General features: G+C 37.9%; 1 protein-coding gene across 1 annotated transcript in view; it reads left to right on the top strand.

Moving 5' to 3' along the window:
- ELAPOR2 (endosome-lysosome associated apoptosis and autophagy regulator family member 2) overlaps nucleotides 1-19,072 on the top strand; it is a 129,435-nt gene that overhangs the window by 100,820 nt on the left and 9,543 nt on the right. The window contains exons 14-19 of the mRNA XM_081102567.1: nucleotides 886-1,149; nucleotides 1,825-1,998; nucleotides 3,959-4,148; nucleotides 5,404-5,500; nucleotides 6,540-6,641; nucleotides 16,700-16,826. Coding sequence (XP_080958693.1) covers nucleotides 886-1,149; nucleotides 1,825-1,998; nucleotides 3,959-4,148; nucleotides 5,404-5,500; nucleotides 6,540-6,641; nucleotides 16,700-16,826 — 954 coding nt within the window. The remainder of the gene's footprint in view (nucleotides 1-885; nucleotides 1,150-1,824; nucleotides 1,999-3,958; nucleotides 4,149-5,403; nucleotides 5,501-6,539; nucleotides 6,642-16,699; nucleotides 16,827-19,072) is intronic.

Raw genomic sequence — 19,072 nt, 5'->3', positions numbered from 1 at the left:
TTGCACAATTAGTGTTAGGGTAAGGGCCAGGGTCTTAGTCTTCCAAGGCTAGTCCATGGCTTCTGCCCACCAACACTGCTGGCACAGGGGTGGGCAAACTTTTTGACTCGAGGGCCACAATGGGTTCTTAAACTGGACCGGAGGGCCGGAACAAAAGCATGGATGGAGTGTTTGTGTGAACTAATATAAATTCAAAGTAAACATCATTACATAAAAGGGTACGGTCTTTTTTTTTTTTTTTTTTTAGTTTTATTCATTTCAAACGGGCCAGATCTGGCCCGCGGGCCGTAGTTTGCCCACGGCTGCTGTTGGCATCTATTGTAGCATTAGGTTTGGGTTCCTATCTTGAGTAACTGGGAGATAAACCGTGCTAATTCTGCTTGGTGTAAAGTCTATAAAATACACCCGAGTTAGTACCAATTATGACATATCTGTGGTGACTGTGACAAAACTCCTGGGACTCCATTATTGTGGATTTAACACATTCCAGTGTTAATATTTTCAAAGAAAAAATAACAACAGCCCTGACCAGTTTGGCTCAGTGCCTAGAGCGTCAGCCTGTGGAGTCCCAGGTTCGATTCCGGTTAAGGGCATGTACCTTGGTTGTAGGCACATCCTCAGTAGGGGATGTGCAGGAGGCAGCTGATTGATGTTTCTCTCTCATGGATGTTTCTAACTCTCTATCCCTCTCCCTTCCTCTCTGTAAAAAAATCAATAAAATATGTTTTAAAAAATAACAACAAAAAACCCAATTATATTGATCCATTGTCAGTTATAAACTGTAAAGCTGGAGCACCCTGCTTATTTTGGTGATATCAACATAAAGCAGTTTGATTGTCCAATGAGCCCCAAAGCAGAAGTCATTAGTTTCTGCTCTCTTTTTAGAATAGACGGTTCATCAATGACATGGTGAAGATTTATTCTATCACTGCCACTAATGCAGTTGATGGGGTGGCATCCTCATGCCGTGCCTGTGCCCTCGGTTCTGAACAGTCGGGCTCATCGTGTGTCCCCTGCCCCCCAGGCGACTACATTGAGAAAGAAAGCAACCAGTGCAAGGAGTGTCCACCTGACACCTACCTGTCCATACATCAGGTCTATGGCCAGGAGGCTTGTATTCCGTGCGGGCCTGGGAGTAGAAGCACTCGGGTAAGTGAGTCTACTTTAAGAGAGAAACTCAGAAGTTCCCTGTAATGTTTCTTCAGGAGCTGCAAGGTTGTTAGTGATATTTACAAATGATTTTTTCACTCCCTTTCTCGTTTTCTCTCCTTTTACATTTATTGATCACTTGGTTAATATGTTCCATGCAAGTGCTAGTTTCTGGGGACATACAATTTTAAGAAAAGCACTCAAATAAGGATTCTTTCAAAAATATTAAATTTCTTGTGGTTCTGTTAAGGCAGGACAAGAAAACAACCTCTGTAGGTGGGCAATAGGAACATGCAGAGAGCAGCAAGTGTGTCTTATAATATTATAAGGGCAAAGGTTGATGCTACATTTTGAATGAAGGAGAAAGCAGTTTTATTGTCTATTTAAACTGACATAACAGGGACGTTTGACTGTGAACATACCTTTCTACAAGATACTAACCTTGGAATAACTACTTTGAAAAGTTCTGAATCTTCTAAACTTTGCCTAAGAAAATTGAGTTAGTTTATAGAAATTCTCTGTAGTAGTATGGTAAAATATATTATGATGAAGATGAAATTACTGAAATAGATCTTAAACTAGGACTTTTTTTGAAACACATTTTTCATAGTAACTAATACTTTCTTTCCTGCTATATTATTAAAAATTTTTTACATTTCTTGATCTTAATCAAAGGACCACTCCGCTTGCTATAGTGACTGCTTTTTCTACCACGAGAAAGGAAATCAGAGTTTGCACTATGACTTCAGCAACCTCAGCAGCGTGGGCTCGTTAATGAATGGCCCCAGCTTTACCTCCAAAGGAACAAAATACTTCCATTTCTTCAATATTAGTTTGTGTGGGCATGAGGTGAGTTCTGGCTGCAGAGGTGAGATGGAGCTATATTTCAACTCAGAGTGAGTTAATATTTCCTATGTTGATGGCCCAGTAAAATCTCTATGGAAACTGACACCCACATGTCAGAAACTGAGCTTTGATTGCTTCAGTCCTCTGTTGCCTCCTAGCATGTTGGTTGGCAGCTTTCTCCACCAGGGGCAACCTTGCCTGGTTCTCAGTCCATCAAAGCACTCATCCAGTCTCTTGAACCCTAAAGCTTGGAGCAATGGTCTAAGTGCTTTGAGGATCTTTCGTTTGTGTAAACGTGGATCAGGCTTCTCATCTCTCCTATTTTTTTGGCAGGCAGTTATAGTTTGAGAAAATTTTACTGTTGTTTGTAATATTGCCAATTTTGTGTCTTAAAAAGTAAAAGACTTCCAAGAGAAAGTTGATCCAGAAGTAAAAAGGAGTTAAGCAGGAGACACATGTCAGTTGATCAGATAGCCTCTGCTAATAAATAATGGGGTTTTCTTTTCTGTGGGATGAAGCAGACCTTAACTGACACCGGTAATGGGGAGAGTTACAGGACTCTATGTTCAGTATTTTTAAGGGCATTACAAGGTTGGGATTTCCACCATGTCTCTTTCTATATTAATTCCTGATTATCTAATAATGGTCTTCATTATGACGGCTGTGCCAAACTTTGTACAAAGAAAATAAAGAGAGATTTAATGATCATATAAATTCTTAAAAAATCTATAAATTTTACATGGCATGGCATTTGTCCTGTCCTAATTTTATGTACTAAGTTGGTTAGTTCCTCAATTTACTCAATAATATATATTAAGTATCTATTATGTTTACTAGTGTGTTAAGCAGTGAATGAAATTAATTCCATTATATATCACACTTCTTCTTAGTCTTATTCCTGTATTACCACTGTCTGTTCTGCCATCTTTTCTCTTCTTCTTTCTCTTTTTCCCCACTTTATATTCTCACTCCTTTCTGTGTATTGTTGACTTTCTCTTTCCTTCCTTAGTAGTGTATTTCTGCTCTTTTCTACTTTTCTCTTTTTGGCTTCAACAATTTAATTTGAGCTTAGTAAAAATATGTTGCACCTGTATTGTGGTGAGAAGGCTTGGTGGAGGGAAAACATTTCATAGGTTAGGACTACCAGATGCATTAACAAAGTGAAATCTTGATTCTTTCCTTTATGCCCACGTGTGCACACTCTACATCCAAGACCAATAAACTACGTTCCTATTTTCCTTTGTACATTTCTTCATAGAAATAATAGAGCAAGCTATAGTCCTTTGCATTGGGACTATAGTATATTTAAACATATTATATTTAAAGAGTCTTCCAATTTTTATAAATTATATCTCCCAACTGTCCTCCAAATGATTATGAAAATAAACCTTTGTGTTCCCTTAAACTTACTGTGTAGTTGAGCAGATACATGTCCTTGAATCTAAGAGTATGTGAATAAAGACACTTGTTGTGACCAACTGTTTACAATTTTGATGTTGTCTTAGGATTCTGTGGCAATATGGCTTTTATGTTTCTTCTTCAGCCTTCACATCACCTTTCTGGCACACATCAGCCTATGAAGTGCAAGTCTTTCTTGGCATCAACAGTTTTCTGGTCTCTTAGCATGCATTGTTATCCTATGAATTGAAGAGTTCATAGATGACTTATACTTCCTTATGATAGATGGCTTTCATTCACCACAAATGATGCTGGCAGTTGGAGGAGGAATGCAGCCTTGAATTAGTATATTCATCATAACCTCAGTGACTCTCAACCCTGGTTGAAACATTAGAATAGCCTCAAGAGCTTTTAAAAAATACTGGTGGTTGGGCCTCCCACCAGATCTAATAAATCAGGATTGCGGTGAGGAGAGGACCACTGCCCTACTCGAGTCACTGGCTGCCTGAGATCCAGTTTAGAGAGTGACCCCCAATAAAACTTCTTTATGACTTCATTTTCCTAGGGGGAGAAGATGGCTCTCTGTACCAACAATATAACAGACTTTACAGTAAAGGACATGGTGGCAGGCTCAGATGATTACACGAATCTGGTAGGAGCATTTGTATGCCAGTCAACTATTATTCCTTCTGAAAGTAAGGGTTTCCGAGCAGCTTTATCATCACAATCCATCATTCTGGCAGACACATTTTTAGGTAAGCTTCATTTCGTTCATATATGCATGTATAAAACTAGGGTGCTGATAACCTGTCATAGCATTGGTTTTTATCATCGATGATTAAAGCCCACAGGTAATCCTAAATCATCACTTTGTGACATGGTTAAAAAGCCCCTACAAGTGAGGTCTAGGCATTAATCTCAGTGAGTACAAGGAACTTCTGAATTTATGTATTGACTCAGATGTGATTTGTGTTTTCTGAGAGTTGGCCTTATGTCAGATCCTTTAGGAGTTTAAGGCACAAAATAATTCAAAACACCAAAACTAGAAAGAAAAGAAGAATAGTAAACAGACACAATATAAACCTAAATTATAATATCTGTCATCAGTTTTCATCATGTTTTTTCATACCAGAAGTAAGTTGGTGACAAGTAGCAAAGGTGAATGTGCTGAGTTTTATTCCCCATCTGCTTGTCTATCTCTGTGGTGTCAAGAACATAGGAATATTTTAAGAAGAATTCAGGTTCCTGTTAGTAATTCACAGGGATCAAATTCATGAGACTTTTTGGAGTGGGGCTTAGGAACCTAACAAGGCATATAACAATCTAACAAATCTAACAAGCTTCTTAGATGATTCTAATATGCAGCCAGATTTGAGAACCATTGCTATGGGTTCTAGAGGAATTGAGCTTTACTTTTCAGCACCAAGGTCAGTTACTGAGCTTGTGCTCAGCATAGGAGCTGTGTCAGAAGCAAAGGTTGCTGTTATTGCTTGCATTTTGGCTCTGCTATCATTTTGTTCAGGGAAAAAATGCCTTACTTTTAGATCAAGCAAATTTTGGAGTTATTTTTGGAAATTATTAGAGTACAAGAATCTTTTTTTGGGTCAAATATGCCTGTAATGAATGTGAAAGAAAAGCTGTATTAGCAAAGTTGCCCAGCTCATTCGACAAAACTCACCAGAGGCTGAGAAGTATAATAGTGGATTGTTCAAATGTTAGAACTGGAAGGGACTTTAGAGATATTGTGATTATTGCAAGCATTTTACAGATTCAGGACATAAGAGCCAAGGAAGTGAAGTGACTTAAGCAAAATTACAAAACTAGGGTATAGAATCTTTTTTTTTTTTTTCCATAGACTGTGGAAAGTTTCTTATTGTCATATTAATTTAATACAATATTTCTGCTAAAATGACAGTTCAAAATAAAGCTATTTTCTATTCAGATATACAGAGACTAACTAAACGTAATTTTCCCATATTGCTCAGTAATGTCTTTTTTATTGCCATGTAGGAGTGACAATTGAAACCACATTGCAAAATATTAATATAAAAGAAGATATGTTCCCAGTTCCACCGAGCCAAATACCAGATGTGCATTTTTTTTACAAGTAAGTGAGGATGCTGTTTCCCTTGACAGTTTTTTTTTTTTTTTAAAATCAAAAGAATGTCACTTCAGGGTGCCAGCATAGTGGCTTACAATTAATAGATAATCATCAATTGGTTCTTAAATAAAAGATTTAGTAAAAAGTAGGAAACATGGAATAGTTTGAAAGCCTCATATAATTTTGCTCATATATATATTTTATATTTAAATATAAAAATATATATATTACATGTTGCCTAATTTATAATATTTTATATAATTTATATTTTGCCTAATTTATATAATATTTTAAATTAGGCAATACTGCCTCTATTGTGTAGGCAGTACTTATTTATAAGTTATACAACTAAACATCAGCCTGAGTGGATATGACATTTTTCCCTGCTGGAGGCTAATTCCAGCAGGTCATAAATGCAAGAAGTTCATCAGAAGGTTGATGGAATTTAGGGCTTCAGCAGGGCTGAAGATCTACATGTTATTGCCTGCTGCCAGACAGCTGAGGGCAGTTCTCCCAACCTGATGGTCCTTTACTGTTTACCAAACCTTACCTTTGATACATATATCTGCTTTGCTATAGGGCAAAATGTGGGAATAAAAAGCCTTGGGCCTGGAGGTTGGGGAGCTTAGTTAGTAAAGTTAAGCCTCCCCTGACTCCCGCAAAATGCGTCCCAAATTTATATTTCATGTCTAGTCGCTTTATTAATTTGCATCACAGCCTTTTCTTCAAATTCCTGAACCCTAGTAGATGCAAATAAGACCCTGGAATTTCCCTTTAAAATTTCTTTTGATTATAATTTTGATTTTAATTATAGAAGCTTTACTAAACACCTTGATAATAGCTTATCACTTTGCCTGAGAAAATAGTAAACTTTTTATAGTCAGTAAAAGAAAATGAGCTTAATTTGTATTAAAATTATAAAGTAGTGAACTTTGATTCCTTTTCCACTTGTTTAGATAGCATAGGAGTTTTTATTTGGAGGATATTTTTGTCTTTGTAATCTGTGTCATATATATTTTTTAAAATGATATGTGCTTTACAATAGGTCTTCTGCAACTACAACATCTTGTGTTAATGGCCGGTCAACTGCGGTGAAAATGAGATGTAATCCTACTAAACCGGGAGCTGGAGTGATTTCAGTCCCCAGGTAACCTTATTCTAAATGATTATTTACATTTGTATGTATTATGAGGAAGCAAAACTCTAGTATCTTAATATTTTAAAACATATTCTCTATGGATGTAAACAGAGAACAGAAGACTCTGTAGATTTTGGTTGTAGGTTACACTGAGTGCCTATTAAGAAGTTTTGCTGTGCCCAGCCGGCATGGCTCAGTGGTTGAGTGTCGACCCATGAACCAAGAGGTCATGGTTAGATTCCCAGTCAGGGCACATGCCCAGGTTCCTGGCTCTCTCATCATTAATGTTTCTACCTCTCCCTCGCCCTCTCACTTCCTCTGAAATAAATAAAAAATATTTATAAAAGAGGTTTTGCTCCATCTTAGTATTTCCCAGTCTCCTCAACAATATATTCTCCTCTGTTTGCCTGAGTGTCTAAATCTCTTAAAAAATTGCTTAGGTAATATATAGTTGTACTGTTTCTATCCTTGTACTTATTCATACTGTTTAGCCTTAATTTCTTTGAGAGCTGGATTAGGAACTTTTCTGGGTGATCATTCTTTATCAGTAATGAACTTTTGGGGTAATCTAGATTAAATAATGTAACCTCTGAGTCATAGTTTCTTTCTCTGTGAGGGTGTTGCAGAAGACCAAAGAAATACCAAGCACGCTTCCTAGAGAAAGGGAGGGACCCCGTTTATTAACACTAGTGGACTCCGGGAATAATTCCCAAATCAGAGTGAAGAAACATGCAGAGGCTTCGCTTTTTATAACCTTCTGGGGTCTTTGTCTTGCAGATCTGGTTCCCCCCCTTTCGTGGGCTTACAGGAAGGCCCCCAGGTGTTGGGAGTCCCCAGGCCATGTCCGATGATCTGTCCTGGGGCCAGCGATAACGACCCCCCCCCCCCCCCAGCCCCAGGGCAGTGCATTGTTCACAGTTTTTATGGCCTGACACAGCTTGCAAGATCAGTTTCCTCCTCAAGGGGATGGGGCCAGGGTGAATAATTTGTATGATCCATTTCTAACTCTTGAGTTTTCTGATTTATGGTGGCAAAATCACCAAGGCAGAGTGTGACCTAGAGACTACATGATACTGTTTATTTAACTGATTGGCATTGAGGCAACAGCTGTCCACATTCTCGATCGGTTTCATACATCCACTTTGCATGGGAACGCTAGGAGAAAGGAAGCAATTTCATAGACTCAGAAGAACTGTCAGTTTAAATCAGTGGTTCTCAACTTCTGGCCCTTTAAATACAGTTCCTCATGTTGTGACCCAACCATAAAATTATTGCCGTTGCTACTTCATAACTGTAATGTTGCTACTGTTATGAATCGTAATGTAAATATCTGATATGCAGAATGGTCTTAGGCAACCCCTGTGAAAGGGTCGTTCGACCGCCAAAGGGGTCGCGACCCACAGGTTGAGAACCGATGGTTTAAATCAAGATTGCTTTCATGCAAGAGTGACACTTAAATGTCTCCTGATTTCTGTTCTTCGCAGTTATTCATTGTTCAGTATGCATATTATTTATCCCAATCTTTTTAGGGTTAAGGTACCTTTGGGTTGTAGTTTGCAAATTTTCCTTCATCAAACTATCAAAGTTTATGTTTTTTAAAGAAAATAATTTACTTAATTTTATTTTTGATAGTTTCACAGTAGCCCTTGAGAGATCTTAAGTTATCCTGCTTATGTTACATCAGGATTGGAAGTCAGTGGTCTAAGCATTGTTTCAATTACTTGGGCATCTTGAAAATAATTACTGTGGTAACAGTATTTGAGGCTTATTTCTGGGCATAAAGGCATTCTAGCATTCACCTCTTACCAGTTGTGTTTCTCTGGTTCTTATAGATCTATGACTTAATTTTTCTTTTCACCTTTTCTGAGAGAAGAATGTGGTGGAAATACATAATAAAAGGTAATAGATATCAATCAGTGGGATAAAACAGAGAGAGCTTACTGCTTAAGGGCATTGTGGGGGAGGAACAAACTTTGCTCTGAACTCAAGTTTCTTCAGGTTGGACTAGTATGAAACAGACTTGAGGCAGATTAGCAGGAGAAAATAACCAACTTTAATACATACATATGTGTGGAAACCCCACATTGCAGGGAAGATTCAGAGATAGAAAGGGTGGTTGAGGTACAAGTCATCCTGAGTGATGGATGAGGTAATGCACCCTGGGGTCTTCAAAGGGTCATTGCAGGACCATCAGAACAGACTTTTAGTAAATAGAAGTGTGCCCTGCCCTACAGATAGTAAAGGGAGGGGCCGAAGTTTATCTTGAGCCTGAAGTTAAAAGTGCCTTTAGCTTAAAGAGTAATCTGCATATCACAGAGGCATATCTTGGGATGACTCATTCTGGTCCCCCCAAGTATCATAAATATCACGTAGTGGAAGATCCGTGGGCTAGCGTCTACCTATGCTAAGGTCCAGGCAGCAGATCAGAGAATCTTTCACTGTTCTCCGATATGGCTTTGAGTGCAGATTGCTCATTCTCTTTCGCACCTCTGAGGTCCTTTTTGGACCTAGCAACTAACTTGGGTCTAGCGCTAGCCTCTAGGAGTCTATATGGATGACTTGTGAAGCCTCCTCCAGATCTCTGCATCGAGCAGATAACGTTGCTAAAAGACTAGTCTATCCTTTAGAAAACATCTCTCTTTAACTATCCTGAAATAGGTTTTGAGTTTTTAAAGTAATAATGAAAAATAATCTCATGATGTTAAGTGACTTTTTTTTTGTTGTGAGGAGAGGAGACCTTAAGTTTCTGCTTTGACCTCTAGTCTGTTTTCCTGCTTAGGAACCTTAACTGTCTTTTCAAGGGTTTCTTAAGATCCCCTGCAGCCGAACCCCTTGGGGTGTCTATTTTAAAACCATTTTATAGACTGTCCCTAACATGTAAAGAATCTCTGAGTGTTCAGGACAGGAATGCCTTTAAAAACACAAGGTAACTCTGATACATATCAAAATTTGAGAAACACTGGTCTTAATCCATGTTGTAGAGATTTTTTTTTTTCTGAGACAGATTCTCAAATTTTGTTCTGCATTTTAGTTTCTGAAAAGCTAATTTACAATGTCATGATTTACAGGGTGGGTTTTATAATTGTGATGCTCACTGAAGTTTGAGAACTGCTGCCCTGGGGAACTGCCGAACCGCACAATCTAAATGTGCTGACCTTTAGCTCTTTCTTGAGTCAGTTTCTCATCAGGACACAAGGGGGAGCTCTGGGATCAGAGCAGGAGAAGCAGAAGCTTGTTCTGAGAAAATTAGAATTCTCTTTAGCAGCAAGGCCAATAAAGATTTGTGATTTCCTCCTAATGGTAAAGAAATGTTTACAAAGCCAGATACTTAAGCTACTTTTGAAGAGGACTTAATTTGCATTTCTTGAGGGTGGGGGCTTTAAATGCTCCAGGAGAGAGAGGAAGGTGCTAAGCAGGCAATTGCCTTGAGAAGTCTCTCATACTGATCAAGAATTCTCAGAAGGGAGGCTGACAGATAGAAAAGGATGCTACCCCCCCAACCCCCCCGCCCCAGCACTGTGTCTTGGTAGCCTGGGAAAATGTCACAACCCCCCCCCCCCCCCCCAGCCCTGAGAAAATGAGACTGTCTTAATAGACAGTGAACGTGGCAGGAGAAAAGGAGAAATGTGTGCTCTCTGTGTAGCTCATGGAGAATTTAGAGAGAGCAGCAAATTATCAGACCGCCTGCTAATCTGCAGTTGAATCACCAGCCTGTCTGTTTGGTTTGGCAAATGCAGTTGGTTTCTAATTCCACAAAGTGTCTGGAGGGTGTGAGACATTTTAGATAAAAACTTAGCAGCATGATGTCTGTGCTAGACAGAATCTGAGAGCTGGAGTGGACGTTTGAGATTATCTAGTGCAGCTTGTACCTTGGCCAAAGAATAAATTGCTAACACAATAGGCCACTAATATCCCTAAATAGATGCCCCTCCAGCCTCAGTCTGAAAGGCTTTCCAAACCTCTAATCGTGATTCCAGGTGGTTAGAGGAATTGAAGGTTCTCCTTTCATTAGGAATAATTGGACTTACGCACTGTGTCTAAAGTGCTTTCGAAAACGAGAGATGTCTTTCAGTGAAAAGGTTATAAAAAGAGCCTTATTAGAAAACAGACAGAGGGAACCAGTTTTACTGGATCATCGAAATGTCATAGCACATTACAGATCCTTAAGTCAAAACCCATTTGCTATTCACAGTGGGAAACGGGGAAGACCCACATTGTATAGCTATCAAGTGGCACAGTCAGGACGGACTGATTTCCTGACCGTGTTTGTTGCTCTTTTCGTGCCATCCTGTTTTCATCTCTTTATTTCCCTCCTTCCACTTCCTTATGGTAAAGATTTGCAACGAAGCATGCTAAGCAGAGCAAATATCACATTTACCCAGGGATAACTCAACTGATCTGCATGTTATGGGCGCCTTCCTTTAATGAGTCAACTTTCCTCAAATACAGTCTTCTTTATTAATGTGAGTTAGAGGGAAAATCAGAATCCTCGCTCTCTCAACACTTACAACCATATTTAACTGCTTGGGTAGTTTATGTATCAGCCTAAAATTATTTTGCCAAAACCTCCTTCAAATTCCAAATTCATCTTCATTGTAGGCGTAGCCTCCAGGAATACTGTCTCTCAGAAAAGGGACGTTTCAGAGTCCTGCCTTGATAGTGTTCAGTGTTCTGCGTGCCAGGGTTCATCCCACAGGCTCTAATTCAGGTTCTTTCAAAGTTATTGGATGTTAGTCTAGTGTTTTTCTTTGGTCTTTGAGGAAGGACTGTTAAAGCCCAAAGTCTATCTATTTTGAATTGTTAAGAGCAAGAGAATAATGATTGGTTTAGTGAGTTCCTTGTGTTCTTTTTCCTCTGCACTATTTATGGACAAGTAATAGATGTCTAAATCTGTATAAGTTAAGTAAAAAAGGTAATAGAATTAAAAAGATTAAAACCAAGTATGGTCTTATAACATTAAAAAGTAAGGACACATATAAAAGCATTATGTGCATAAGCAAAAACATCTAAAACCCATTCTGATCAAGAAATGGAAATGCTCTAATACAGAATTATTAAAGTGATACAATCCAGACATTAATGAGTAATCATAAGACATATATATTAAAATGTCACAGAACAGTCATAACACTTTAAGATCAATTTTTAAATAAGGTATTACAGCTTTGACAGGCATTTATTTCACATATAGAGTCTATAGATAAAAAGAACTAGGGGATGTCAGTTAATGTAGTTGGTCCAGGTCTTGATCAGATGCTGACTTTTGGTTATTACCCCAGGGTAATCTTTAGAAAAGAAGGCTTTTGCGGGAGACTGGTAGAATTTTCTATCCCTGAATATAAGAGCTGTGGGTCAAACTGTCTTACATTCAAACCCAGTCAAAAGCGATTTATGCTCTTCAGCCTTAGGGCAAATGAAATTGGAGCACGATGCAACAGCATTGTCTGGACCCTGCCAAGATGGGTTTCTGCCAATGACAAGGCAAGACTAGAGCACCACTCATCCCAGAGGATGTCAGTCTTCTGGCTCCAAAGTCTTCTGGCTACTGGGAATCTTAAGAAACCCACCAAAGCCCCATCTGAAAGAAGTTTAGCAACATTAGTGCCCTAACATCAAACAAGAAATGTTCTAGGCACACAAGACTGTGGCCATTCCCCCCAGTTCCTGGGACTAACTCCAGAAAGGATCAGAAATGTACTGACAAGGTAGATGACTTTGTTTTAACTTTGGATTTTGAACGAAGCTTAGGCAAAACAATTAGACAGTGCTTCATCAACTATCCAAACAATTAATGGGAGGCTGAGTGTTAGGTCATCATAGTTCCAAAGAAAACAAGATCTGTCTGCATGAATTCATAATATGAACCAAGGAGATTCTCCTGTAAGTACAATGATTCATTTAAAAGAGGACACTAATAACTCATACTCAGTACTGTTATGTCCCAGGAAATATATTCCACTTTAAACCTAAGACATAACTGCCCCAAAAGAGATTCATCTGAATCCTTACATGTTGCCAGTGCCTGGTTGGTAAGGCAATCCCCAAAGCAAAATAAACAGGGAAATTTCTTCCTCACTTATCAATAAAACCAAATCAAGATTCACCTGGTTGTCCATTGAATATAAGATGGTCTCTGTACCTAGAATTCATAGCACACCTGTTCATCCTGTACAGCTCTAGTCTTGTATGCTCCAGCTATCCATGCCCTAGTCCTGTCTCTAAACATTTACTCACTGGTTTCTATGGGGATTGCATGGACCAAAAGTTATAAAAGAAGCACAATTAGTGATACCTCTAGAAAGATGGGGGTAGAAGGTGGAGATAGTGGTAACTCAGGTCTTCAAATGGAAAAGTATTTCACATATTTAGCAATAAAGTGTTTATCTTAGTATTCACTTTTTGTTTTTCTCTTAGTAGGAGAAAAATATTTTTTCTCTTGCATCTTTTTTTTCCCTTCATTTTTTAAAATCCTCACCTGAGGACCTACTCAGAGAGAGGTAAGGGGAGGAGGAGGGAGGGAAGGAGGGAGGGAGGGAGGGAGAGAGAGAGAGAGAGAGAGAGAGAGAGAGAGAGAGAGAGAGAGAGAAACATTGATGTGGGAGAGAAACATCAGTTGGTTGCCTCTCATACTCCTAAGTGCCCCAACCAGGGATCAAACCTGCAACCCAGGTATGTGCCCTGACCTGGAATCGAACCAGCAACCTTTCAGTGCACTGGACAATGCCCAACCAACTGAGACATTCTGGCTGGGCGGTGGCAGCGGCTTCTCCTCCTCCTCCTCCTCCTCCTCCTCCTCCTCCTCCTCCTCCTCCTCCTCCTCCTTCTTTAAAATTTATTTTCATTTTCTGTATAAGAACCATCAAAATTGTTACTTCTTCATACATCCTTGTTTCACAGGAAAGGCTTGATTCAAACTGTGAAACTTATATTTATAACAAAGAACCGAATTTGAATATTCCACATTTTAAATGATTCATTGGGTTAAAATAATTGATTCTAAATTAAACTGCTTTTAACCTAAGAATATCTTTGAAAAAGTGAAATCTACCAAGGAAATGCACTGAATCATTGTAGTATTTTGACACCAAATGGCAGCTTACAAAGTACTTCAATGTCTTGATTATTTTTTCTGTTCCTGTAGCTCTGCAGTTCTTTAGAAAGTGATGTGCATTATTAATAGTGTTTTATATTTTGAAGTGCTTTAGACTTTTCCAAATTGTTCTTTCATTTTATCCTTTATAACCACCCTGTGAAAGCAGTATAGCAGACATTCCGCTTTTGACAAATTACAAAAAATGATATGGTAGGAGGGGGTGTTGAGTCACTTATGAAAAACACAATCACTTGAAAGTTCAGTTGGAATTGTAACCCAAGTCTTCTCTCCAGGGCCTTTTGCAACTTTGATTAATTTTCCCTTTTTCTTTGTGATTTGAGTTTTTTTCTCTCAAACTTTAGCAGGCCTACTCTTTTATTTTCTGAAGATAAACAGTCTCTCCCCCCACCCCCCCGCCCTTTAAAACTTGTATGTGTTGGAAATGTAAAATAGAAAACAATTTGGGGAGGCCAGATTCGAGCAAGAAAGCATGCTGGTAATATTTGCTAAATAATCATAAGTGTCCTTATTTTTAAAATTGCAGTCACTGTTAAGAAAATAATCAATTGTATTCTTGAAGAATTTTTCTAATTAGTTACCCATTTTTTTTCCAAAAGAACAATTTTGAGTTGCTTTTACTGATCTGGAAGGTGGGCATTAGGAAGAGTGTTTAAAATTGACATAGTGTTTATCTATGGCACTTACCTTTTAAAAAACATTTTTTATTAGTCTGAATATATGTATTAATCCCTTTTTACACACCGAGAAATTAAGAGGGAAGTCATTTTCCCAAAGAATAACTGTTCACCATTGTTCTTCGCTCTGACAATAGCGGGCCTCTGTTTCTGAAGCAGGTAGTTTACATTCTGCCCATGTTCACTCAGTCTGCGGCACACAGACACTTTGGAAAGATAGGTAGGTAAAATGCAGTCAGTTTTTAGGCATATAGAATTTTTGTGTCTTCATATTCTAGGTAACATGGTATATTTAATTACGAGTGTGAAATGTTACCTTTTTGGTAGATTGAAAATTACAGTTTTGGCATTTGAAGTTAAAACTTGAAAGGATGTTTTTCTTTTTATTCTCCCTATTACTGTGTATCTATCTTTTTGCTTTTAAATGTTTCAGGACACCTGTACTCAGCACCAGTTAAGGCTGAAGAGCTTAAGTGGGGTGTAGTAGACAAATTAAGGGAACAGTATTTCTGTAGTTTTACAGATTCATAAACAGTCATTCCTACTAGAATTTTCCCAAATACCTTCTTACTTCAGTAATCTCTACACAGTAGCGGCAGGTTAATTTTTGAGCCATGCTGTGTTTAACTGCCCCTAAAATGAAAGTGGCCAGTTGACACTAATAGCCCACCCCATCAGAAAGCAGAGTTTCAGAAAGTCTCCATTGATTCCTGCCTGGTGGTTGCACTGTGTCTAAGTTTGCACCGGTCTAAACTTCATCCTTCTTTTCCGAGTGATGACTGTAACCACATCTCGAAGGTAGTCATCGTCGTCAGGTCAAGCAAACCCAAGATTGCAAAAAGCATTAGCTATGGATTGACCCGATGGTGGTTTTGTGTGTTTTTTCACTTTAGACAATTTTGTTTTCATGTCTTTTCCCACCTTCTGTGGACCACGGTTCTGTGTATCATTCTGTCCCCTAAAGCACCTTGCCCACATACATCACCTTAAACAGAAATCGCAACCTCCTGGGCAGCTGATCAATGATTCTCTCTCATCATTGATGTTTCTGCCTCTCTCCCCGTCTCCCTTCCTCTCTGAAATAAAAAAAGAAAAGAAAAAGAAATTGCAACCTCTGGTTACCACCCAGGGCACGCTGGTTGCCCACTGCTCACTCACTGCCTCGCTCTTGGAACTCCAGCCACAATGACCTGCTTGCAAGTTCCTCTCACTTCACCTGCCATTTCATCCTTTTGGCATGAATTCCCTTGTTTTCTTCCCTCTATTCTGGCTAACTTCTATTCTAGAATATTCTAGATTTGGTTTAGATATAACTTCCACCAAGAAACCTTCTCCGAGCTTTTTATTTATTTTTTGTCATTACCTGTGCCTTTTTCTCCTTTAATTTTTTAAAAAACAGCTTAATAGAGATATATCCACATACCATTACAATTCACTCATTTAAGGCATACAATTCAATGGTTATTATATATTTAGGTATGTGCAAACATCACTGTAGTTAATTTTAGATCTTTCTTATTTCCTTAAAATGAAGCATCATACCCTTAATCAGCTCCCTAAACCCCAGACCCCTTCCCAGCCTAAGCAACTACTAACCTACTTTGCATTTATAAATTTCCGTGTTATGGACTTTGACATGAATAACAACACATGACACATGGAGTTTTTTATTGGCTTCTTGTACTTAGCATAATGTTTTTGAGGTTTGTCTAATTTGGGGCATGCATTAGTACTGTATTCATTTTTATGGCTGAGTAATAGTCCGTTGTATGGATATACCACATTTTGTTTATCCATTCACCATCTTAATGTTGAGGGACATCTGGGTTGTTTCCACATTTTGGCTGTTATGAATAATCATGTACAAGTTTTTCTGTGAAAATGTTTTTGGACATTCATGTACAAGGTTTTTTGCGAAAATGTTTTCATTTCTCTTGGGTATTTACCTAGAATTGGAATTGTGGCAACTTTCTGTTTAGTTGTCTGAAGAACTGCCAGATTCTTCCAAAGCACCCTCACCGCTTTGCAGTGTGTGAAAGTCCCAGTTTCGCCACATCCTTGCAACACTTGTTATTCTCTGTCCTTGTGATTCTAGCCATCCTAGGAGGTGCGAAGTGGAATCTCATTGTCGTTTTGTCTCCTATAGATTATTTTTTTTAATGTATGTTTTCTCGGTATCCACGCATTACTTCCCAGTATGCAGTCCACACTCAGGTGTTGATTAGACTTGATTGAATGTGATACAAAACGATGTTTATTTTTTAAACTTTTTATTTCAGCAAGTGTCCAGCAGGCACCTGTGATGGATGTACATTTTACTTCCTGTGGGAGAGTGCCGAAGCTTGCCCTCTGTGCACAGAGCATGACTTTCATGAGATTGAGGGCGCCTGTAAGAGAGGATTTCAGGTAAGGAGCAAATCTACCTAGGCAGAACGGTGTCATTGAAGATACAGTCCTTCAGTCTAACATCGCTTACATCAGAGAAACTCAGATTTGAGAGCATGGCTAAAGCTTATAGTTCCCTTAATGTGACATTAATATGCATTTAAAATCAAGTGTGGAAGCTAAACTCCCATATGCTGAGGTAGCTGAAGTTTTACACTGAGCATTCAAAGACGGTGTTGCTCACGTATAGTGACTGTTGAGCAATTTCTTTTTTAACATTATTAAGTAGGTAAGGATGAAAAGTTCAGATTCACAAAACATGATGTCTTTTAAGTCCTTGTAATAATAATAATATACTTTTAATGCTTCACAATGGAAATTCATCTTTACCTTTGCTCTAAAATTATGATAAACTTATCTTATAATCATTTTTTTAGAGCAAATGAAAAACTAAGATGCATCCCCTTTTTTTGGCTACCAAGTTTAACTAAAGTTTTGAAAATCTCAACTATCTTTATTAAAATATTCTTTAATATTTAATATTTCTATTCTGGAAGGTAATGATTGGGAGTTTAAGATAGGTCACAACAGTTCCTCTAATTTTATCTCAAACTGTCTTCATTAAAGAAGTTCTGTTCAACATGTGATAAGAACATTAGAAACAGATAGTGGTGAGATGATCCTTTTAAATATATGTTTTGATCATAAGAATAATATATTTTGATGTATTCGACATGTTGACATATATGATCCCCCTTCATATTTCCAATTTAATTTGAGAAATACCAAAATCAGTTAAATATGCAGTTTTGAAGATATTTGCCAAATGAGATCAAGGTTCAACTGGAAAAAGTACAAATGCCATTTCTAAGCTCATATATCTTGTTTAGTGTATTCCATTGTAACAGCAAACAAATGGGTGTGATTCAGTCAGTGAGTAGGTTTACCTCCAATCTCTGAATAAAATATTTCAAAAAGTCTGCTCTTCTATAAGCTTCACATAATACAAAGGACAGCTCTCACTGTGTTTTCCATTATGTCCACAAGTTAGGGTAGATTTCTTTGGATGCTGAAGCCTTTTGATAGAAAATGACAGTGATTACAGATTATTGCTATAGGTTTCTTTTAAGTTTTAAATGATTCCACTATATTTCTGCCCTAGTTCCTGCTCCATCCTTTGTAATTTTTCATTTTATATTTCACTTCCCCAACTCTATAAATACATCCAAATCCAGATGCGTATAAAGTTAAAGTTACACACGACAAGTCCTCCACATATAGCTGATATAAGCTAACAGAGCTGCACAATGTGCGATAAAAGTGCTCCTATCAAATTGGATCTCAAAAATCTACACCAGGTTCTAAGGCTGTGTTAAGCAATAGTTCTAAATGTCAGATAGTAGTAAAGATTTAAAGCGGACTGTGTGATCACTAAGAGGAATGTTTTTGAATTTATCATCTAATTTATCTCACCTTGTTCACAAAAAGTTCCTACATGCTGGAAGAATAAGCTTTTCAGCTGTATTTCCAGGTTTGCCGATGACATGTGACCAAGTGAAGGCGTAAAGCTTCCTAATTAATAAAATGACTAAGAAATGCATAAAATGACTAAGTTATAGATGGCTAAGAAATTTTACCAATAGCTTCATTTTTTTGTTTTGTTTAACAATTTGAAGAGCTTAAAGTTAAGCATACTGGGTTTATAAGGATCTTTTTTATTTTGAAGTTTTAGCGCTTTATTTATAGGACTGTCATTAGACATTAGAGGGTACCATTTTTCACTGGGTGTTGGACATTTAATAAAGCCATATAAGCTCTTTTTACGGTCTGTTTTCCTGTTGGAACGCACTTCAGATGAAGTCAACATTTGCTGACTAGGCTTAACATTTGTCTCTTTATTGTCATTACCTACACTTAGAGATGTGTCAGTTCAACTGGAATATGCCTCTTCATTTCTCACCTCATCCTTCTCATAAAAGTAATTTACTCATACTTAGTTTAACAAAAATGTTGTAGTTATCATGCATGAAAAAAATCTTAATTTTAATGTCCTTTTTAGAAAAAAATGCTGAAAGTTCTTATCCAGACTTGGTTGAAACTTTTTCTCAAAGTAAATAAATATGATTCTTCTGCACATCAATTACTAACTGAAAAAATATATAAAACCAAATTAAACATTGTGGTGTTATCCTCCTGTCAGGGTGTTGATAAAGTGACCAGCATACACCAGAAAATGTAATGAGACACCAGGAGCAAAAAATGTAATG

This window comes from Myotis nattereri (genome assembly GCF_964212035.1).
Source record: "Myotis nattereri genome assembly, chromosome: 11".
NCBI lineage: Eukaryota > Metazoa > Chordata > Mammalia > Chiroptera > Vespertilionidae > Myotis > Myotis nattereri.
This window is presented reverse-complemented; position numbering and strand designations above follow the sequence as displayed.